General features: G+C 36.5%; 4 protein-coding genes across 4 annotated transcripts; 1 reads left to right on the top strand and 3 right to left on the bottom strand.

The window, feature by feature from the left end:
- Positions 1–238: 238 nt before the first annotated feature.
- On the bottom strand, positions 239–3,313 carry LOC103498887 (uncharacterized). The gene is made up of 7 exons (XM_051092058.1): positions 2,965–3,313; positions 2,776–2,887; positions 2,621–2,664; positions 2,393–2,503; positions 2,196–2,288; positions 1,990–2,096; positions 239–1,788 (listed from the first exon to the last, which is right to left on the bottom strand). Exons 1-7 carry the CDS (start codon positions 3,048–3,050, stop codon positions 1,646–1,648), a joined length of 696 nt encoding a protein of 231 aa, XP_050948015.1. The 5' UTR covers positions 3,051–3,313; the 3' UTR covers positions 239–1,645.
- Positions 468–1,231, top strand: LOC103498886 (light-regulated protein, chloroplastic-like). The gene is made up of 3 exons (XM_008461684.3): positions 468–652; positions 742–894; positions 1,018–1,231. The coding sequence occupies exons 1-3, from the start codon at positions 468–470 to the stop codon at positions 1,091–1,093; spliced, it is 414 nt and encodes a 137-aa protein (XP_008459906.1). The 3' UTR covers positions 1,094–1,231.
- A 960-nt stretch (positions 3,314–4,273) lies between the features above and the next one.
- Positions 4,274–11,055, bottom strand: LOC103498889 (coiled-coil domain-containing protein SCD2). Its single transcript, XM_008461687.3, has 17 exons — positions 10,470–11,055; positions 9,917–10,077; positions 9,197–9,272; positions 9,033–9,074; positions 8,873–8,935; positions 8,188–8,237; positions 8,077–8,104; positions 7,736–7,810; positions 7,527–7,637; positions 7,380–7,440; positions 6,944–7,060; positions 6,716–6,837; positions 6,419–6,488; positions 5,944–5,985; positions 5,715–5,755; positions 4,705–4,831; positions 4,274–4,575 (listed from the first exon to the last, which is right to left on the bottom strand). Exons 1-17 carry the CDS (start codon positions 10,827–10,829, stop codon positions 4,496–4,498), a joined length of 1,626 nt encoding a protein of 541 aa, XP_008459909.1. The 5' UTR covers positions 10,830–11,055; the 3' UTR covers positions 4,274–4,495.
- Positions 11,056–13,830: 2,775 nt separating this feature from the next.
- On the bottom strand, positions 13,831–20,452 carry LOC103498885 (RNA polymerase II C-terminal domain phosphatase-like 3). Its single transcript, XM_008461683.3, has 12 exons — positions 19,364–20,452; positions 19,156–19,288; positions 18,964–19,019; positions 18,804–18,864; positions 17,324–18,718; positions 16,296–16,865; positions 16,069–16,215; positions 15,701–15,969; positions 15,485–15,596; positions 15,145–15,402; positions 14,819–14,865; positions 13,831–14,716 (listed from the first exon to the last, which is right to left on the bottom strand). The coding sequence occupies exons 1-12, from the start codon at positions 20,002–20,004 to the stop codon at positions 14,653–14,655; spliced, it is 3,753 nt and encodes a 1,250-aa protein (XP_008459905.1). The 5' UTR covers positions 20,005–20,452; the 3' UTR covers positions 13,831–14,652.
- Between the last annotated feature and the right edge of the window lie 1,184 nt (positions 20,453–21,636).

The raw sequence follows: 21,636 nt of genomic DNA, 5'->3' as shown, positions 1-21,636 counted from the left end.
CCAAATTGACTAGCCAACAACCTACCTAAAAGAGATAAAGAGTCTTGACACCACCACTAATCAAATATTCTAGAGAGAATTATTCTTGTAATTGTAAATGATCTACTAACGAGCATGGTTCAAATGAGGCAAGTTCTCAGATATTTAAGCATATTATCAAAGATTAACGGAATCAAAGCATATCTATTGATTCGCTTCAAGAGTGTTTGCGATATGAGAAATATCAAGAAATGGGAGATAAAGAGACAAAAGATGTAATAATAATATATCAATTCAAATCTACACAACCACTCGTTTTTCAAGGAGAAAAAAAGTTGCTTTCAATTCTACATTATTGATTTAAAACCTTATCCAGTCACGAGATATCTTTCCAACTTTATCTGTTTAACCTTATAAATCTGAATTCGACTCTAAAGATACATCCAAGCACCAACTTCGTGGCAGACCGAACCGAACCATTGTTCATCATGCAGTTGCAGGCAGCTCTTTCCATAGCACCTCCATCATGCTCCCTCCTCCCACCAACAGCCAAATTAATGGCCTTCTCAATCCAAACTAGGTCCCTGCCAAGGCAAAGCCAAGGCACCCTAAAAGCAAAGGCAAGTGCAGTAGGACAAGAACCTTCAACTGTTGACTACAGCTCCATGTCCTCGTAAGCCAAATCATTTTATACCTGGTTGTTACCCCACAATATGTCTGATTTTAAGACCTTCATTTACTCTTTTGTGTCTATTTTTGAAGTGTTTTTCCAGCAGAGGCTTGTGACACTGTAGGAGGTGAAGCTTGTGATGTGGAAATGTATCCTGAAGTAAAACTAAAACCAGAGGCCAAAAAAGGGAGTAGTGTTACAGAGCCAGTTGAGAGAGAGTATCTACAATATGACAGTCCCAAGACGTAAGATCTCAAAGCAACAAACCATAGGACCTTTCATCCTCTATTAATTCGTTTTTTATGAAACAACACTATTTCATACTTCTACATGCATTGATATTCTTGTCTTTTAAATGATTCTTGCAGAGTCTTTCCGGCGGAGGCTTGTGATGATTTGGGTGGTGAGTTCTGTGATCCAGAGTATCAAAAAGGAGTTTACTAGAAAAAAAAATCTTATTGGGAATTAGTACATATAAACAAGGGTTGAGCCTAGAGTCAACTTTCAGTTGTTTTTTTAATTTTCTTTTCTCCTTTGCTCTCTTATGCCTGTAAATGATTAATTGACTACAAAGTTCTTCAATGCTGATCAATACTCGATATTCTGAAAGAACATAAAGACCATCTCTTCTAAGATAAATACAAATTATAGTAGTAGAACGACAGAGGGAACCATTTTTGTGATCGTCTGGAAGGCAATAATTTTCCATAAACAAACTGCTTGTTCACTTAGTGAGAAAATAGAAAGAATTTCAAGCTGTTTCAAGATTGACATATCAAAAGCTTGATTGATTTATAATATACAGAGAACAATGAATCACCCATCATAAAAGTTATCTTATATAGACACTAAGATTAGACAATAGAGAAACTGATATCAGAAGATTGTTCTTTAACAATAAATACTAATATATCAACAGTAAAATATCATAGAAGTCCTAAAAAGAAAAGATCAATAGACATACTTACAAATGAATCGCTCAAGCTGCCAAGATATTCACCGTTCCCTACTGTCTTCAGAAATTTCCTCCAAACTCAGGAACTGAAGAGCAATCGAATACTTTGCTCTTTTAGTCCTCAAACAACAATCATTTCCACAATTGTTAATACTTCTCAGGATAAACCAACCAGCCCCATCACCTTCAACATAAACCAAAATTAATTCAATAAGGAAAAGTCAAAATGGCATATCAGCTAAGTTAACCATAATGAAGGCCACAGAATTAGCTTGCTCCACTAGTAGGTCTGTATTTTCTGGCTTGACCATGTAAAACACAAACAACAAAAAACAAGGGAATCTGCTTTGAATTTAGGTAGAGCAGTCACTCAACTCAAACTAACCTCTTATGGTGAAAATGGTTGGAACCCATCTCTTATATATGAAAATCAACCTTGGGGACTCTCCATGGTGTGTATCAGACAACACAAGCTGGCAAGGCCTACATTGACTGAAAAATCTTCTTAGTTATAAGCAGCGAAGAAAAGGGTGTAGATGTAATCTAAGAGATCAATTTATTCACAGAAAGTTCTGATATATGCAAACCTACTTTGCTAGACTCACGGCATTGTGACAAAGAGCTAATGTTCTAACCATTGCTATGTCTCTTCCGCGAGGATTAGCATATTTTGCTTGACATCGCCTGTTAAATAGATGACGGAGTGAAAATGAGAAAGAAAAACTTATAAAAAGATAATAATAATAATAATAATAATAATAAAAAAAATTAATGGAAAATTTGAAGACCTTTCCTCGAAAAAATCCCCAAAATCATCAATAACAACCGCCACAGGAAGTGTACTATGTAAGTGAAACGCAGAGAAGTACTTCTTAATTCCATCGTCATCCTCCAAATACCTTGGAATTCAGAATTAGAGAATACAGGTTCAAGTAAAGCAATTAAAGGAAGGGCAGAAGTACTCAATCATCAAATATGGCAACCCAATTAGTACAAAGAATAAAACGATCACCGACTTCATTTGTATACGCCGAAAGGTTTCGGATGTTGGATCAACTCCCTGAATGTTAGTCCCAAAGAACCCCAAGATTCAGAAAATGTACATCATTCTATTCTATTCAATATAACCGCCAATGAAAGAGACAGAAGCAAAAAAAAGTGATAGAGATACCTGAGAAAGATATGGAGGTTTGTTTTCTAATTTGCGGCGGTTGCAGATGAAGGTAACATTGCCCTCCAGACCCAAATTAAAAGCGAACTGAAAAAGCAAGGAGGTTTTTCCACTGCAAATTTTGAGGAAAATTAGAACGAATTCAATGAAATGAAGAAGAAACGAGAGAGGGATGTGGGTGGTCAGTACCAGGAAGGAGGCCCCGAAACAAGCTTGATTGAATGGGAAGATTCGCAGCGAGTGTGGATTTGCTGCACCGAGAAGAACTTTTCCATCTTGTGCTGATCGAATATGCATACAGCTGAAGCGAATGTGAAGATCAGACCGGAGAAGCAATGGCGAAAAAAGCTTCGGACGAAACAAAGATTTATGGTTCAGTCCAAATCTCCTTACGATTTACGGCCCAAAACCCATGAAAGAACGGAGTGTTAAGAACCCGTTAGGAGAGTGGTTGCAAATAAGTATACCAATCACGTCGTCTTAAATACCCGTAATTTTAACCAAATGATAAAACCTATCCTTAATTGATATTTACGATTCTTCGTAAATATTACACTTATTTATTATCATTCTATAAGTGTTATATCTAATGTGCTTTTTAACACCGATTAAACATTTTTTTAGGTTAAAAATCTTTGAGCCACTTCACGACGAAGTTTGAGTAAAAATACGCTTGTTGTTTTGAGGGTGGAGTATGATTTTTATTTGGTTATGTTTTTCAAATTGAGTATATCTTCTATTGTCGATGTTTCAAATGACCTAGAGTTGTTTTTGAAAACCAAATTAGTATGCGGAATTAATTTTAAAACCAAATTAGTAAGGCAGGAAGATTTTCGATTTTCTATGAGTATTATGACGGTCAAGACCGATCCAATGATCTGGAAAAGCTTTTTAGGACTTGAGTGGTTGGATCCACAAGAACCTTGAGCTTGGGAAGATTGTAGCTGAAAAACCAATGGACACAACCAGTAATGTAACAATGTCTGATTTGTTAGCTGTATTTGGGATATGGAGAGAAGCAACTCCATGTAAGAAAGGCAATGGGTGAGAAGAACTTGAAGAAGGAACTCAGCTGCAGTTGGATTGCTGTTTGAGAGCTTGACGCACCGGTTCATAGTAGGCGATCGACACCATCCTCAAACAGAACAGATATACTCAAAACTGGAGTTAAAAATCGAAGGTAAGTATGCGGAAACTGCACTTCTAACAGAAGAGGATTAGGCATGTGGTTGTCCAGGTAGAAAAGAACGACTTGTGGTTAATAGTGAGAGACTTGCCATTGCGTGTGAGCTCCCATGAAAAGCTCCCATCCTGGCTTTCAAGACCCTCAGAGCATATAAAGACTGCCTTGAGTTTGCTAAAGATGTCTCCTAGGAGGTGGGTCCAGATGTAGTCGTAAGAGACTCGAACAGATTTCACCACTTCAAACGGAGGAAATATTCCAGCAATGATTACTAGTGAATCGATGGTGTGTGTAAGCTGAGTTATGTTCCTATGATTTAGCTTGTAAAAACACCACCAAGTGGTTTGTATATATTAGGAGAAAGAAGGTACATCAACATATATAGAATCCACATATATAGAACATGATTGAAGGACATCCCTCCCGGAAAGCTACCCCCCCCCCCCCCATGGCCATTATAGGAAAATGAAGGTACCAAACTTTTGGCCAGTGGTGTTGGAATTGGAGCGCCATATTACCTAAGACTATGTCTCGAGTTCAAGCGCTCTCTTTGCGTGATGCTTCCCACATTCTACGCTCAATTCCCAACTTCCTGAGCTCTACGAGGCCTTGTTCGACTGAAAATTGGCGTTCACACACACAAAGAGGAAAAAAAGGAAGAGGAAGGTAAGGAAATGAAAAGAGATCAAGAATATGATACAAGTCTATCCCAGCAAAGTCACGGTATCGAGCTTTTGAAAACTTACCATCAACAGCATCGTGTGATGAAGGAGAGTGAGCACTGCGACTAATCCAGAATTGAAGTCGTTCTTTTGCAATATCCTCTTCAATACCATGAGCTTTGGCTCTTCTCCAAAAATATGTAAGCCATGCCTGGAAACCAAGAATATCTCACATTGTCACATGTATAATCAGATTGTCTATGACATAAAGCATGCAGTACAGAAATTTAAGAGAAAAATATGGAAATTACTTTGATCACACAATCACACTTTTTATTCAGTTATTAGTAGCACAGCGTAAACGTAGCATAAGTTCATAGAGGTCCACTCGTTTACCACCAGGAGGTTTTAGCATAGGGTTGTCCGAATGTTGCTTAACAAAGATTATTTGGAACCACATTTCTCCAGGGACTGTCTCAAGCCTACTGTTTCTGATTCCAGAGGACTACCAACAATATTGATTTTGGGTTTCTATGATCAGAGCCTGGCAGTGTCAAATACTAAAAGCACTGGCCAGATAAAATCCAAGACCATGCCGGCAAGGGTGAAGGGTGAAAGTGTTTTTGTTTTTTTTATTTTCCATGAACATTTGTTAGAGATGGTGAGTAATTACCCTCGTCTTCCTAATATCAAATATAGAAAATTCTAATGGCACCTCAAAAATTCACTCCAATCATCAACTACATTACATGTCAGTATAAAACATAACAGTTAAATCGTTCTGAGTGACAAGAAAGCCAGAATATTTGCGGCCTGACGGAAGGTATTTTCCATTCGTCCAGTAGATAAGGCTTGCAAAAATGAATTGAGAATGTCAAGGAAGGTGCCATGATCAGACAAAGGCCAAAGCGAGTTGCTCTTGTTAAAGAACAGGAAGAATGTTCTATGAAGAGCGTTTTAGTGTTTTGGTGTGCTAAGGAAGAGAACTTAACTGCGATGACAAAGTACTAACCATTCAAAAATACCAACTTTATCTCATGCAACAGCAAATTAGATTATACAAAAGAGAACAAATCAGGGAAAAATGAAAGGACCTCTTTGAAAAGAACGTCTTCAGATTCCTCTGGGCTCAATTCTGAAATAGAACGGTGGACATGTATTAAAATGATGAAGTATATATAAAAAGCTTCAGTACATGCTCGACTACTGCTTCATGCATGCAGCATAAAACATTAAGCGCAATTCAATGAGAAAGTTTAGCAAGCTCTATCACTTTCAAAATTGAGAGCTATCAAAAAGTGGCTGGCAACAAAAACGACATACCAAATGCCTCCATGAATTTGGGATCAACTGGCGATTTCACATCTGCAACATTAAAATGATTTGGAACGTATTCAGCAAAAGATATTACCAAGTGCAAGAATCAGTAGTCTAACGTTGTTAACTTATGCATCTCCAGAGGAATCGGCTATAGCATAACTCTTCCATGTTATTATACTTCTTTTTCTATAAGAACTCTTCTACGTTATTATACATATTGAAAGATCTAAAAAAGATTTCACTAAAACAATAACACTATCCACGTTTCACGTCAAATAACCCATCTATAGACACTTCTAGAAATCTAAAATTATTTATGGCTTGAATGCTTACTACAAGGAAAATTTTTGTTTACAAGAATTGATTACTTTCAGTTTCAGCATAGCAACGGTGAGAAAAGAAAAAAAACTCAACATCAACGAGTAAAAAGACAAAACTACTCAAGAAACTGTAACTTACATATTATGTTCATACTAACCTGAGAGAGATTGTCGCGCAGAATTTGGACGCCTCAGTTGGGCCAGAGCAAGCACAATAGCCTCCTCCACCTTTTGTTTTGCAAAGCAAGCTAAAACTTAATTTAAATAGAAATTGGAAATAGCAAGATGACCACAAATACCATAATTTGGAAAAAAAAATTAAAAAGAACAGAACAGACTTATACTTGATGATTAAAGTTCCTAACGTTCCCCCTCCATCCCCCCAACCTCCCCCCCACCCCACCCCAAAAAAAAGAAAAAAAAAACAGGGAGAGAGTAATGTAGCAGAAAGAAACCTTCAAGGAAGCAAGTTCTTTCAATCCCATTTCAACAGATAGCATGCTTTCAATATTTCCTTCTCCTGTGAGATCGCTTATGTCAGGAACAAGATTGCTCCTGCTCTCAGGATCCAGGTCTCCTGGTAAATGTAAATGGCATTACAGGAAGTGTTAATATGATATTGATTTAGATGGCAGTGGAAGGAAAATCAATAACTATAGTATAAGCACCAAAAAGGAACTAACCTTTTTGAGAAAATTCCTCCTTAGCCTTTTGCCCCGCGGAAATAACAATTTCAAATGGCAGTGGTGCTAAAGATGACCAGTGTTCGTACTTGGTCACAGCAATATCCATACAAATGCCTGAAAAGCACGAATATAGATATGCCAAAGCAACAAGCAGGATTAAATAACTGCAAGAAGCTATTGGCCAAATGAAAAGACTAGAAAAAAGGTTCGTGCATACTGGGAGGCTGAGGTTCTGCAATAGTTCATACATGATAGAGGCCTAAGTAAATTTTGCCAAATGTTTAAAATCTTCCGACCACAAGTTTTTATAATGCAAAAAAAAACAACATTTTATTTCCGCTAGATTCAACTAAGAACTTCGGCAGCATATGAGAAAGAGAAATCTATGTAGAATTCAAAGTAACAAAAGAAAGAGGCATGCCATCCGATTTACCATATTTTGCAGCCAGGCCCCAGTAGCGAGCAAGCCAACACCTTTTAAGAACAACTTCTTCCTGAAATAAGAAATGATGAATTATTTATCTCTAAATGCAAACTGACATAACAAGCTAACTTTAGTTTAAGTAAAGCAAGTACAGACCATCTCTTTCTGAGTCAAAATCATTCTTTGCGTCATAGATCGAAGGGCTTTCACATCATGTTCAACTCCATGAAGTTGTTGAACAACACTCGTAGTCTCTTCTTTTGCTTTCTAATTCAAGTTAGAAATAAGAGATAGCATTACTTTAAATCTGTAAAAGATAAATATGTTTAATATTTTGGATATCATAAGGCTGCAAGGAATATAACCTTAACTTCAGATTTGAGGGATTCAATTTCCTTGTCCCCCCCGCCCTTTGATTGTTTTGCTTCTTTAAGTGCAGCCTGTGACATCGTAAGTGTAATCAGATATAATCCTTTTGTATTTGTTGTTTCATGCATAGGAACCAATGATCATATATTGATATGAATTCCATCATTCTACAAGCAATATCCAAATCCATCATTTAATTTTTATAATTCTAACAAGGAAGCTTTGAAAAAAAAATGTGGCATCCTAGCAACTTCAATGCATTAAATATTTCAATGGTTAGAGCTAAGCTTCCCTATGTTCACGATCATAAATCTTACACATCTGATGCTGTAAATACCTCTCTCTGACGTAATGCAGCTTCCTTCCTACATTATTAATAGCACAAACCTCATTTGTACAGATCGGGAAGGAAAATAGTCAAATGAAATTAACTTAAATTTGCATTGACCTGCTCAAAAGTTTAGCTTCTAAAGAAACACCTTCTCCCAGAGCAGCAACCTGAAAACTTAGGAACACATATTAGTTGGCATGTATTTTGTCACCGAGGTACAAAAGTGAAATTAAATTTTCAGACCAAAATCAGATCATCAAAGCAAACAAACAAAAATAAATAATTCAAAATACAAAAACACTATTTCAAAAACCTATGCTTAGGCTCCATTGGCCACACGTTTCTCAAAATAACCCTTTGTTGAACATCAATGAAGTACATTGTCTAATTTCCTTTTTCGTTTTTTTTCTTTTTTCTTTTTATCCATTTAGTTCTTTCATTCCAGTTTATTCACTAATCTAAACTCAGCACATGTTTTCTTGTGAGTTCTACAGCCAGCAGTGTTCTCAAACAGAATCAAGATGGCCACATTTATCACTCTTATCCTATGGAGAAGGGAATCTCCGGCAGAGCTGGGGGCATTTTAACCCAAATACTACTTTTTATTGATTTTCGAACACAACCATTTTTCCTCTGACCTTTTTATTTCTCCTCAGATCTGTATACTTCTTTTATTCTCTCCACATGACAAAATATTTAAAGTACACTGCACATCTGGATTACTGCTAAGAAAAGATTTTCCATGGCAAAGAAAAAGACAAATAAAAGTATGAAAATTATATTGAAATGATATATCCGTTACCTGCTTCTCTAGTTCCCTAACTCTTGTTTCTGCGTCTTTACATCTCTCTTCCTCAAGCCTGAGCTGTAAACAATTATCAAGTACAAATTTAAGCACAAAGATATTTAATAAAATGCTCAAAACCAGTGAAATAGAAAGAAAAATTGAAAAATAGTGGCACCTTCTCAAGAATGTTCTCATTCTCCTCTTGTAAAATATCAAGCTACAGCACAGAGAATTGAAAACTAAGTACTTGGAGACTGGAAAAAAAAGCATTTTGACGTACATATTGACAGTCAGTCAATCAAATCATTCAGTTACGAAACAATAATGTGATGGACATACTTCATCGCGAAGGGCAGATGCTTCTCGCTGATTTCCTGAATCTTTAGTACTAAAACGCACCGTATCTGATGAGAATCTGCAGTATTCCATTTACCAATCACCAAGCAAAATGATGCATGATACTTCTATTCTATACTATAATGGTTATCATACACAAAATTTTCCAACTCTCATCAGCAGATACCAGGAATAAACAGCATAAGAAAAATATACGTTAGATGTCCAGGGACTTGGAAGCCATTAATGTAAGAAGGCAAAAATATTTTAAGTTTCTACTCAACTCTTCACTTAATCATTGACTTGAACAAGGATAAGCAAACTAGTCAAAAACTCAGGCAACTACTGAGGAGATTTTCAAGCAACAAGCAGAAAGAAATAATATTTATTTTCCTAATACATTGAGGAAACCAGAGAAATCCTGAAGGTCCATTTCTATTCTTTTTATCTATTTTTTACTTCTGTTTGTTTTCTTTTGGAGCCAGTGAGCAATTTTACAGTCAAAACAGAAGGTAGCAAAAATAAAACTTGTTCCAAATCCCAAATCACCCTTCGTTATTCTACTTGCTTGAACTCCATTTTAGTTCCAAACTAAGAGAAAACCAATATAAAACCGAGAAAACTATATACATCAGATCTGCCAGAGATAGAGAGGGATTAAAACCAGATAAGTAGCTTGCATTCACTTATCTTTTAATCTACTCGTAGTCCAAAATGACTTACCTTTTATCTCTTTGAGTAGGCGGATCTAGAGGTGGCATAGAAGTTGCCGTCCTCAGTGTTGTTTTAGGTGGAGCTACTGGCAGTGAATGGTGAGATACTGATGACCTTCCCGTGGAAGTGGAACGCACTGATGGAGTGTCCTCTAAAAAGTTTCGGGCTAACTAATTAGAATACGCAAAAGGAAAATTCGGTTAATCGTCAGAAATCAGCCAAGCTGTGATCTTATTCCCAAAATACTAACAGTTGCAATTCTAGAGCAAATGGAGTGTAAAACACCGGATGAGCATTTATTACTAAGACCTGCTAATTTAACGCAAAAATACATTCAATTTCTTGAACGGAAGGATCCACAAATATGTACTTTTAAAAAAGGGAATTCCAAACTAAGTTTCTCAAAACAGATATAACCAACATTTACACCAATCAGATCCACTTCTTACAAAAATGAGCTGGAAACAGAGACCACAAGGCAATGTACAAATAAGCAGAATAAAGAAGTAGAAACACAAACTCTTGAGCTCAATCAGACTCCAGCATAACGCATTTAACTTACCCCAGGGGAAGGAGATCTAGTGGTTTTCGCAGAAGGAACAGCAAGTCTACTACCATTATTAACGTTCCTATACAAGGAAATAGGAGGAGGAGCACTATAACGAAATCCCAAATCATCCTGATCGTCATCGTCGTCGTCGTCGGCGGTCTGAGAAGCCATGACCTGCGCTAGGCGCTGAGCTGCAGCTTTTGCAGCAAAGTTCTGTGTGCGCTTAATGTTGGAAATTCCAGATACGGAGGAGGATCGAGAGTGGTGACCGCGCGCGGGCGACATTGCCGGCGATGCGGGACCACCAGTGCTACCTGATTCGCTGCTCCATTGGCGACCATAAATGGGACTCTGGGTTCGTTTCACATCCATCTACAGTAGAAGCAGGTCGGTGAAGGAGATCAGATAAATGTGAACAAGAAGAAGAAGAAGAAGAAGAAGAAATAGTAGAATTGGGTGTTCTTGGAAGTGACGTAATTAGGGAGTGAAGAAGAAGAAGACTCGCAAGAGAAACGGAACGGTTTGTAGATGGTTGGATGCTGCCTGCTTTGGAAAATGAGAAGACAACAACAGCCGCCGCACATTTTTCTTATTTTCTCATCATTTTCTTTATTCAAAACATAAATTGAGTGTTAATGACTACTCCAAAATAAATTAAATTTGTAAACATTAAGGTGGAAAGATTCAAATGTATAATCTCTCTATTTGTAAGTTTGTGTTCAAATAGATAAAATGGAATAGATAAAATGGTAATTATGTTGTAGAGAATTAAGTAATGGGTTTATGGATTTTATCAAGTAAGTAATTAAGTGTTAGATTTATTATTTATTGTAAAAAGGATGGATAGCCTGTTAACATTAGAATTTTAATGATAATTTATAATTGGTATTTTCATAAGTTTGTTTTGATATAGAAATTATAAAATATCCTCTCTTTTTTTTTTTTTTTTTTTGTGTCATTATCTGATGTGATAATTTACCAAATTTTAAAGACTGGCATGAGCAATAATAATAAAATTTCCAAATACTGATTTGTTCTCTATTTTCTTCTTTCTATAAACTGCTTATTCTCATACTTTCAATTAGTTTAGCATTTCCAAATAAGATACAAGAATAAATAAAATAATAGATTTATCAAAGGGTCTTAAGAGTCGAATGTTTTGATTAATATGGTTATGTGTTAGTATCCAAACGTTTGTGTTAATATAGCAAAATACATTTTTCTTTGGACAAATTGATGTTGATTGTCGATAAAAGTAGTATAAACGTGGACAAATTGGAGAAAAACTATAAGAAAAAATAAATTTTATCTACATAAATTCGTGTTTAACATTGGCTATTCCCTAACTCAAGATAAATTGAAATGAATTCTTCACTATACACTAAAATCAAAAGTACTTTTTTAAAGTTTTTGAAAGTCGAGAGGGTTAATACAAACTTTTGAAAGCCAAATACTATTTTTCAAAACGAGGTATCAATAATCTTCTTCTAAATAACGGATTATAAGGGTAATTTTGATTTTTTTTTCTTTTTTTTTGGTAAAGTTTAAAGGTATTATTGAAGTTTTTCAAAGTTTAATTATATTTTTCAAATTAAGTACTCATGCAAAAGTAATTTTGAAAGTTTATGAATATTATTAAACCCTTTGAATATTTAGGAGTATTTGCTTTTACCTAAAGTACAAAACTCTTGGTTATTTTCTATAATTCCATCTAACATATAATAAGGTACAGTCAAAGTATCGTTCATTCATTGAGATAAAATATGTAGAAATAAACATTGAGGTCTCCATTTTAGACAACTGTTGAGATGCTTGAATGGATGGACATTGCAGGAAAATTATTTAGATTATTAAATACACATTTGTACTTTTTCATTAGTAAGTGATAAGTAGAGTAAACCTCCAGAGTCTAGAGTTTCCATCTCGTATAGAAAAGATCATTGTTATGTTTTCATTTAGATCATATGGTTGAATGTCGCAATCCTTATTATATTATACTGATGTTAGCAACCTTATTTGGTTGCATATGTAGACAAGAAATTAATGCAAAGGCAGAATCTAAGCCAAATATGTCATAAGTCGGAGTACACTGTACGTATGTATTAACGTTTGTTGACATGGGAAGAACAATTAAAATATTGTAGTTGAAGTTCTCTAGAAAAAATATTGTTTCATTTCTTCTTTCTAAGTGGGGTTTTCTCTAACAAAATTATATTTTCGAGAGGTCACATCACTAGAATTGTTTGGGAGTTCCTAATTAAGTAAGAAATTACAACATTTAAAAAATATTTTTAGAAGATGGGTTAAAACAAGAGTTTGTGCATCGAAATTATAGATCTATGTCTACTTAATAAATAGAGTCCAAAACATACCTTATAAATAGACCTATGTCGGTCAATAATTAATTGATAAGCTCTCTCCAATTTATGTCCACTAAACTGTGGATTAAAAAGAAATTGAACGAAAGAAGAATTAAGCTTGCAATTTTTATACCCTAAGTTTTGGACCCCAAACCCTCCGTTGTTTTTTGTTTTAAGTTTTTCGATATTTAGATAGTCAAATCTGTATGAGTCTATGTGAAATAGTAATTTAGGGAAAGCAAACTCGATTGCTTGTATGATGAGATTGATAATGTTGTCAAGTAAAGATTATTATATTTTAACACCTTAGTCTTACTAAGAACCGTCTACCCTAATTTCCACTTCACATGTTCCAAAATCACTCCATCACCTGAATTTTCACTCAATTTTGATCTAGCTGATTTTAAATTACTCTCAAATATTTTCGTTCTATTATAACGGATCTTACAACGACACTGTGTGTTTGTCAAAATTAGAACCAAATAATGCTCCAATTCAGCGGTTTCTTCATTTTTCTAGCTATTGGAACCAACGGGTTACAAATTAATCTTAGAATGGGAAGAGTGACTATGGTTTTCATCCTAAGACGAGGCTACACTAGATCGAAGAGGGAAAATTATTAAACATATTGAAAATTCAGATTTCGAAAGAACAAAAATAGCCTATAGTTGGATGTTTCCATACTAAGAAAATGATATGACGCAAAAAATAATTTAAGCAGTGAAAATTTCTACTAATTTTTTTGGAGACACGGATGCCTTGTTCACGAGATAAATAATGATAAATATAATGAAGAGTTGGTGAAGTTCTTTATATTGAAAATTAACAGATCCTTTGTTTTTACTCTTTCTTAAAAAAATAATTAGCAAGGAGCTTCATGACAATTTAAAACTTCAAAATCTAGATTTCGCAGAAAATTTTAATTTTGGTTAACCAAATTCATAGTTTCTTTCCTCGAAAAATGATGGGTCACGACTATACTTCATAACTCATACTTGAAATCTTTGGAGAGATTTTGTAAAAATAAAAAATCCATTTTTACCTTAGGGGAGAAAAAAGGAAGTCCGAAAATGAATAAGAAAAATTGGTCCATTTGCAAGTATTGTGGATCTCATTTATCAAGTGATCGGAAGGAATCCTTTTGGCCTTGTCCTACTCATTCCGTACTCAAATCTTCTGAGCGAACTCCTTATTTCCTCCTTCCTGACTTGCAGCTTAAAAACACATACAAATCTGCCACCCCAAAATCATCAGTCCTATCTTGCATTTGCATTTGCATTCCTTCCCATCTCATTTGAATCGAGCAAGACGAATTAAAGATTAAAACCTATAATTGTTCTCTCACGCCATTCCAGACCAGAAAAAATTGAAAGCTTAAAGCAAAAGAAAAATGTAAAGAGGCCCCCGCCAGTGAAAATTGGAGCCGTATGTGAGAACTCACAATTTTCCCTACTCATTTTCCCTTTCTATCTCACTCGCTCTATTACTCTCCTCCTACTCCTCCCTCCTTCTTCATTGACCCGTCGATTATTTCAAATCTATCAAAGTCTCTCTCCCAGGTAAAAATGCGGGACAGAATTTCAGTGTAATCTCTCTTTGAGCTGCTTTCCATACCATCTTGTCGTAGGGCGTGTTAAATGGGGAGTTAACATGTCTCTCTCTCTCTCTTTCTCTTAATAGTCTTAGGATTTTCCTAAAACTAAACCCGGGTATAAAGCCACCGTGTTGTGTTGCATTTCTTCTCTGTGTTATATCATCTTGTATTTAAATCTTTCAGTTTTAATTTGGCAAAAGGTGTGCGTTAAGGTTTCTGGTGGATGGGTGGGTCCATTGGGTTATGGTTTTATGGCAAAGTCCTGCTCAGTTGCCCTCCGGTAAAGCAGAGCTGACGCTTCCACCCTGTGCATTGCTCAAAAGGGTTAGCCCGAAAAATATAACAATGAACTTCAAAACTCTAAAATAAAAGGCACGAGAAAGGGAAACTTTGAGCAAGAATCTCACCACCCAGGATGAACCACGAATCTGCCAGTGGAGAGAGCCCAATTCACCTGTCCAAAACAATTGCAACCAGAAACATCAACACAGTGCATAGGTTTCATTTCATTAGTACACTAAAATCAAAGTATATAACGTATTCATACACCCCAAGTGCAATGATACTTTATCCTCAAACTACCTGCAAACTTTTAATTGATTAACAGGTGAGTTACGAGTTTTCAACAAATATTTCCTCACCAAATATGATTAGGAGTTGGATAAGTAACTGGAATAATGAATTCTCGAGTGTAATAGACCGCAATCCATAGTTAAAGAGAGTGTCACGCTACCTTATCAGTTCCAAGAGAATTTGCAACAACGTGGGTAACCTGTTCATCAATCTGGTTGGTGCACTGGGCGCCAAACTGTTCAGCTGTTTGCCACAGGGGATGGAGATGAGGATTTGCCTCACCAACCGGAAAAACCCTGCTAAACACTATGCGACAACCAGCCAAAATCTTCTGTTGCTCGGCCGACAAGATAGTTCTAACATCTACTTGATCTAATTCAGGATTGGAGAAAAAACTTTGGTGGATTCTCTGGATAACCTAAAGGACCAAAATTCAAGATGATGAGGAAAATATACTAATTCATTGCATTATGCTGAACAAGTGGAGAAACAGAGTTTACCCCCAGTGAAGATGCCAAAGTACCATCTTCAGGTCTCTCATCATGATCAATCTCTAGAAGAGAAGGACCCAAAAGCCCAAACTGGCGCCTACTACATGGAAAGTAAGTATACCTGCATTGAAAGCCAGAACAAACAAATTCATGAGATCCCAATTTTGTAAGGTGATCAAACACAAAAAAACATCTTCTAGTTAGCAAAATGGACGATATGCTTGCCTTTCTACAACAATCAAGTTCATTTTGTTGTGTGGCCACACCCTGATGGAATCATCTATTATAACAACACCAGACTCCATGCCCAAAACACCTTCCAGATCCTTACTCTTAGGTACCCTGTCATCACCATCCAACGGGTCTCCATCATCACCTCGAGAAATAACTCGCCCAGCAAACAGAACCCCTTTTGGATCAAGCACTTTTGCCATCTCTGTTGCATATAACTTGTTTCCCATTGTGTACAGATGCAGTTCATAGAGTTCACTGGCCTAAAATACAGAAAACACAAGCACCAAAGAATCCAGTCAACATTATTATCCAGTTACAACTTGATGAGGAAATTAAATTGTCTAAACCCTTCAACCAACCTTTTCCAAGAAGTTCCAAACCCCTGGCCGTAGTTTTGTCCACATTCCCATATGAGGAAATCGGAAAAGATGTCTCTGCGCCTTCTCACGATCCTGTTCCTCTTTCTTTCTCAAGATTTCATCATGCACTGGATCTACTTCCACAAACTAGAACAAGATCATACCAAGTCATGAAATTGAATGTCCAAGTTGATAGTCAAATCAGTTTTAATTATCCAAAAAATAACCTTAGCAGAATTCAGGAGTGTGTGATCTAGATCCAAGACAAGGCAGAGTTTGCGTGCAGCGAACATTTTTTTCTGCTCTTCTATTCGTCTTGCCCTCTCTCTCTGGATAGCAGCTTTTTGCTTGTCATCATAGCTATCAAATAGATGCTCGAGATCTCCCCATGCACCCTGTGAACGAGAGGGTGCAGCCATATCTACTGCTTGGGAAGCAGTTGTCACAGGTTTACTGTCCATAGAGCTTGACCCTACAGGCTTTGATGAGGAATTCTGTGAAGAAGTTGGTGGCGAGGGAACAGACATAATATCAGCAATATTTTTCAGATTGTTTGTGAACTGTCTACCAATATCAGGCAGTAATGTTTGTGACGAAGCTAATTTTGAATCTCCCTGGCCATCTTGCTTGTGGCCATTTAGTATGTCCCGACTTCCTTCAGTGTTTGAAGTAGTTGGTACAATGCCTTTCAACTGATCATTTCCCAAGCTCCCAACCTTCTGAAGAGAATTACCATGGAGAACACGGCGAGGGTCACGAGGTTTCATACGAACTTTTCCCAAATCATCCTGTCGACCCTGAAAATGATGAAACATGTGAAAGATTTAAAATAAACACAATATCAATCTAGAATAAGTTACTATACTGCACAAAAAATGATAAACAATGTCACAAGCTTCAACAGCATAGAAACAAGCCAGAAATGTGTGGGTGTGTGGGTGGGGGGTGAGGGGGACAACTGCCGCCATCGGTCATTCAATAAAAATTTATGTATCATGTCAGAAAAAAGGTACCCAAATTGTCATTTGTTGAACTCTTGAGTCAGATTAAAAGCAAGGTAAACCAATTACTTGTGTACTTGAAATTACCAACTTAATTGGGAGGCAACATCTTTTCAAGGAGACAAGCTATGAGAAACATTATAATGAACATGAGGAGAGGCAAAGCAGCACAAATTGACAGATATGCATACGATGAGCAAGGGAAAAGATTGTGCATAACTTTAAGTGTTATGAAATAATAAACAATCACTCACCACAGCAACCACTGGTGATGCACTTGGTGTTCCTGCAGATTGCTGCAAAATTCCAGAGGTCACAGCAGGAGCATTTATTAGTGGACTAGATCCTTGACAAGGATTTAAGCTTGTAGGACAAATTGCATTTTTTTCAGGTTCACTTGACTTCAATTTCAATTCTGCAGCCAATTGCTGCTGTTGGCTCATTTTAAGTAAATTGAGGAGCATGGTTGGGTTGACTACAATATCTTTCAGCAGTGAGGGCAAGGAAGCATCCTTGCTATTATTTATAGTAGGTGTGCACTCATTTTCAGAACCAGAATTGTTTGTAACATTGGTTTTTTCAGTTGCATTTGCTTCAGCAATCTCCATCTGATTCCTATTAAAAAGTCTGGGTCCGGCTGGTATGGTATCCTCTAACCAGCCACCGCTTCCAGATACAGCTCTCACATCACTTGCAGCTACTGCAAGATTCTGAGATCCAATCCTCGGCCTTTTCATTTCAGGGCCATCTGTATTAGGCTCCCCATCCATCTTTTGCTTTCTCAAGTGTAGGGTTGCAGCAGATTCTAAAATAGAGGAACTCTGTACTGAGGTCATTGTGCGTGGATTAAGATCCATAGCACTTGCATCAGAATTGACAATTCGTAGCCTAGGGTCCCTGCTTTTCGCTAAAGGCTTTACTGTTGGATTAGACACAGAGCTTGGAGGAGCAACATTGAGAGGACTAATCAGTACTCTAGTACTGGAACTATCCATGTTAGGGAAAAGACCTGTGGATACATTAGAAGCGAAATTTGACTTTTGACCTGGTTTAGAAGCATTTGAAGACTTTAAACTTCTGATAATGGAAGAACTAGAAACCTCCCCACCAATATCACCACCCCCATCGTGTTCTTCTGAAGGAGTTGGACTAGGAAGTCTATCAGCCATTGAAAAGGAACTTCGACCAAACTTCTGTTGATAGGTCGAAACAGCTTTTAGGGCGTCAGTTTCATAAGGATGCGATCTAGGTCCATCTACAGCAAATGCCATCTTTGTAGGGGCGTTCCCTGATTTTTGGACAGAAAAAATTGTAGGAGCTTCTCTGGTGGGTGATGGAAGACTGTCTGCATCATGATCCTTGTGAAGGTCCAACAGTGGGAGTAGGGGGCCTCTACCCTTTATACTAGATACCCCAGATTGCAGTCCCTCAGATAAGATATTTGGGTTATTTTTTCCCTTAACCCCAAAAGTTATGGAATCCGAAGCCAACTTATTTGAAGGAGTTAATTGTGAACTAGCATCTGTATACGCAGAATAGAAATCCTTAACTTTCACCCCATTAGGTATATGAATCTCAACCTCTTTAACACTGCCTTTCATGCTGAGCAACTGGTCGAGGTAATCTGTAGATGGCATTTTGACCTCTACCTGTAGAAAATAGTCAGGCTTTAGCTAGAACATATCAAAATCTCCTTCATTACACAATAAGGAAAAAGAAGACGGTATACTGTACCGATTTTATCTGCTCAGGAGAAAAGAGAGGAGGATCGCAATTTTTGACATAAGAAAGCAGCCTATGAACAAAACCAACATCAAATAGTCGTTAGATACTAAACAAACAGACTAACCCTCCAGATGGAATGGAAAAATTACGGGCTAGGATGAGAAAAAACCTTGACAATTGTTCCTTGTGCTCCTCCTTTTCGTTGAGGTTCATGGAGCAAAACACCTGAGATGAAAATGTAACGTCTCCAGTGTTCATTGTCATAATCATCGATTAATAATATACGTTAAATAAGATTTCCCAGCAAAAGGAAACCTATTGGCTAAACAAAAGAGGGCGCGAGATTCTTGGGGTGCCTTACAGAATTGATTAAACGAAAAGCAGCATATAATCGTTGAACAAGCGCATCCTTTCTGGGTACTACCTTTCCCTGGACCAATTCCACAAACGTCTCTATAGAACTATGTAGTTGGGAGCAAACTTCCTGAAAGGATCTACAAGAAAGAAATCAGACTGTCAATTTTCCAGTAACCCATCGATCCAAAACTCAATTAGATCGGTTCACTTACTTCTGGGCGGCATCGATTGTAACACCATCTAATGTTTTCTGAATTAATTTCAGTAGTTCGTCCAATTCCTTGTTCTCCAAATCAAACTCCTGACCATGAATATCCATTTCACGACTATCAGATAACATGGCTTTAGAGTCAGCAACCTCTTCGACAAACTCCGTATCCATGTCAATTTCACCTTCCTCCAATTCACCTTCCTCTTTCTCCCCATTGGCATTATCACAATTCATTTCATCCCCACTATCATCAATCAAAACTCTATCCTCTTCCTTCGTAGTATTACTACCATCATCCTTAGCATTCCCAACAGTAGTGGAAGAAGAACGCTTGGATTTCTCATCGAGGTCAGCCTCCATAACAAAAATATCATTTAAAGGCTTATTCTGAACTGCCTGTGCCCAAGCAAGATTATACAAACCAGAAGCATAACCATGACGCATGGAAGGATAATTCTTATACAACTCACTCATGGTCCAAACTCTCTCCCGATTGGAATCTTTAGAAGGTACAACCACCTTAGGAGGAGCAGAAGAATCAAGCTTATTAAAATCCTCTTCACTGATCTCCTCAACTGAAGCTGTATCAGAGATTTCCCCTTCTTCAACGTCTTCAATTTTAAGAATCTCGTCTTTCCCCATTAACCCCCACCACCACCCTAGGGTTTCTTGGAGAATTTCGACAAATTGTTCAAATCAGATCCAAAAACTACCATAAATAGTATTTACGTCGTTCAAAAACGAAAATCTTAAAACAAACTGATCTATCTCCAAACGAAAATCACACAGAAAACATTCAAAAAATTAAATTCAACTTGATTCGAAATCGCAAGTTTCTTTCGTCCTTCCTTCCTTCCTTCCTTCCTTCCTCGTTACTACAATCGGATCCAATTAGAAGGAAGAAAAGGAATTGGGATCTATATAAAGCAGAATTGATTGAATTAAAAAGAAAAAAGAAAAAAGAAAAAAGAAAAAAAAGGGGGGGGGGGGGGGGAATGAGATCTGTAAAATGAGAAAGAAAATGAATTCGAGTTGGTGAAATTATATAAGGGGGGATTGAGGATTATTGAGGGGAAGGGGAGTAGAAGATACGAAGAAGAGAAGAGAGTATAGAAAAGAGGGCGGGGGAAATAAATAATAATAAAAGAAAAAAAAAAGGGAAGAGTGGCGGAATCTAAGAGAATGCGGTGTGAATGAAATCCAGCCATACACGTCAGCGATCCGGTAGAGGTTAAATGGCGTGCTCATAATCGCATTTGCCCTGCGCCACTACATATATATATATATATATATATATTTCTTCTTTTTTTAAAAAAAAAAAATTTAAGCTTTAAGGAAGGCGTCATCAGTCAGCCCTCAGGTGGCATTGTGTATTTGTAAATCTCACTTTCATAATGGGCCTCAACTCAACCAACACAATCTTCACTCCTGGCCCAATTCCAATTACCTCTTTTAAACAATAATTAACACAATCTATTGTTTAATTTTAACTATTCTTTAATCTTTGTTATCCGTTACCTAACAATTTAGTCCTCTTACTTTTAATTTTATAACAATATGGTATGTTTTAAATTAATTTATGTATAAAAAAAATCAACCAAACTTAAATATCAATTCTATTATTTGATAGTTTAGTGTTTATAATTTATGAACACACATATTCCTTGGTTTATCAATCTAATTTGTACAAAATCGAATTAAGTGTTGGTACTAATGCTAGAGTATTACAAATTCGAATCCTGCACACATTTCAAGTCCTAAATTGATAGTTTTATGAAAGTTCGAGGACTATAAAGTGCTTTTTAACTTAATATAATTTTTCTAGTAATATTATGACACATAAAGTTAGTATTTAAACAAAATGTATGAGAAAGAGAGCTCAAATTAAAATGGAGGAAAAACAAAAGGCATTATGAGTCACGACATGTCGTTTGATTTCAAAGATGAGTATTAATGCAATTGATGATGTAATCGTCAATGGCTAAGTCGGCATTTATAAATGTATCTGTACCAATGTCACCGACATCTATCCAACAAAAGAGTATTTAATTTATTGAACTATACGATAATTAAATTTTTATATTAAGGCCTGCACATAAGCTTTTGACTTTAAATAACAAATTATTTATTTGGTATCATAGATGTGTGTAGAATCATAACAGACTCCCTAACAATGGGTTTTCACTTTTTGGGCATATACAATATAATAATAACCTAATAAAACGCACAAAACACACACATGATCGATACAAATCGTAGATCTTTTTAAATTTA

The sequence above is a fragment of the Cucumis melo genome, chromosome 11 (genome assembly GCF_025177605.1).
Source record: "Cucumis melo cultivar AY chromosome 11, USDA_Cmelo_AY_1.0, whole genome shotgun sequence".
Classification (NCBI taxonomy): Eukaryota; Viridiplantae; Streptophyta; class Magnoliopsida; order Cucurbitales; family Cucurbitaceae; genus Cucumis; species Cucumis melo.
Note: the sequence above shows the minus strand (reverse complement) of the source record. Positions and strands in the feature narration are given on the sequence as shown.

Excerpts from the sequence above, each read along its gene's own strand:
- LOC103498886 (XM_008461684.3), top strand. The coding sequence starts at position 468 with ATGCAGTTGCAGGCAGCTCTTTCCATAGCACCTCCATCATGCTCCCTC. Across the intron at positions 653-741 it reads GACTACAGCTCCATGTCCTC|TGTTTTTCCAGCAGAGGCTT; the intron begins GTAAGCCAAATC and ends CTATTTTTGAAG. Across the intron at positions 895-1,017 it reads CAATATGACAGTCCCAAGAC|AGTCTTTCCGGCGGAGGCTT; the intron begins GTAAGATCTCAA and ends TGATTCTTGCAG.
- LOC103498887 (XM_051092058.1), bottom strand. The coding sequence starts at position 3,050 with ATGGAAAAGTTCTTCTCGGTGCAGCAAATCCACACTCGCTGCGAATCT. Across the intron at positions 2,504-2,620 it reads TTTCGGCGTATACAAATGAA|GTATTTGGAGGATGACGATG; the intron begins GTCGGTGATCGT and ends CTGAATTCCAAG. Across the intron at positions 2,097-2,195 it reads AATGCCGTGAGTCTAGCAAA|TCAATGTAGGCCTTGCCAGC; the intron begins GTAGGTTTGCAT and ends AAGATTTTTCAG.
- LOC103498889 (XM_008461687.3), bottom strand. The coding sequence starts at position 10,829 with ATGGATGTGAAACGAACCCAGAGTCCCATTTATGGTCGCCAATGGAGC. Across the intron at positions 10,078-10,469 it reads CTAGATCTCCTTCCCCTGGG|TTAGCCCGAAACTTTTTAGA; the intron begins GTAAGTTAAATG and ends TATTCTAATTAG. Across the intron at positions 7,811-8,076 it reads CTGCATTACGTCAGAGAGAG|GCTGCACTTAAAGAAGCAAA; the intron begins GTATTTACAGCA and ends ACGATGTCACAG.
- LOC103498885 (XM_008461683.3), bottom strand. The coding sequence starts at position 20,004 with ATGGGGAAAGACGAGATTCTTAAAATTGAAGACGTTGAAGAAGGGGAA. Across the intron at positions 19,289-19,363 it reads ACAATCGATGCCGCCCAGAA|ATCCTTTCAGGAAGTTTGCT; the intron begins GTAAGTGAACCG and ends TCTTTCTTGTAG. Across the intron at positions 16,866-17,323 it reads CATCACCAGTGGTTGCTGTG|GGTCGACAGGATGATTTGGG; the intron begins GTGAGTGATTGT and ends CATCATTTTCAG.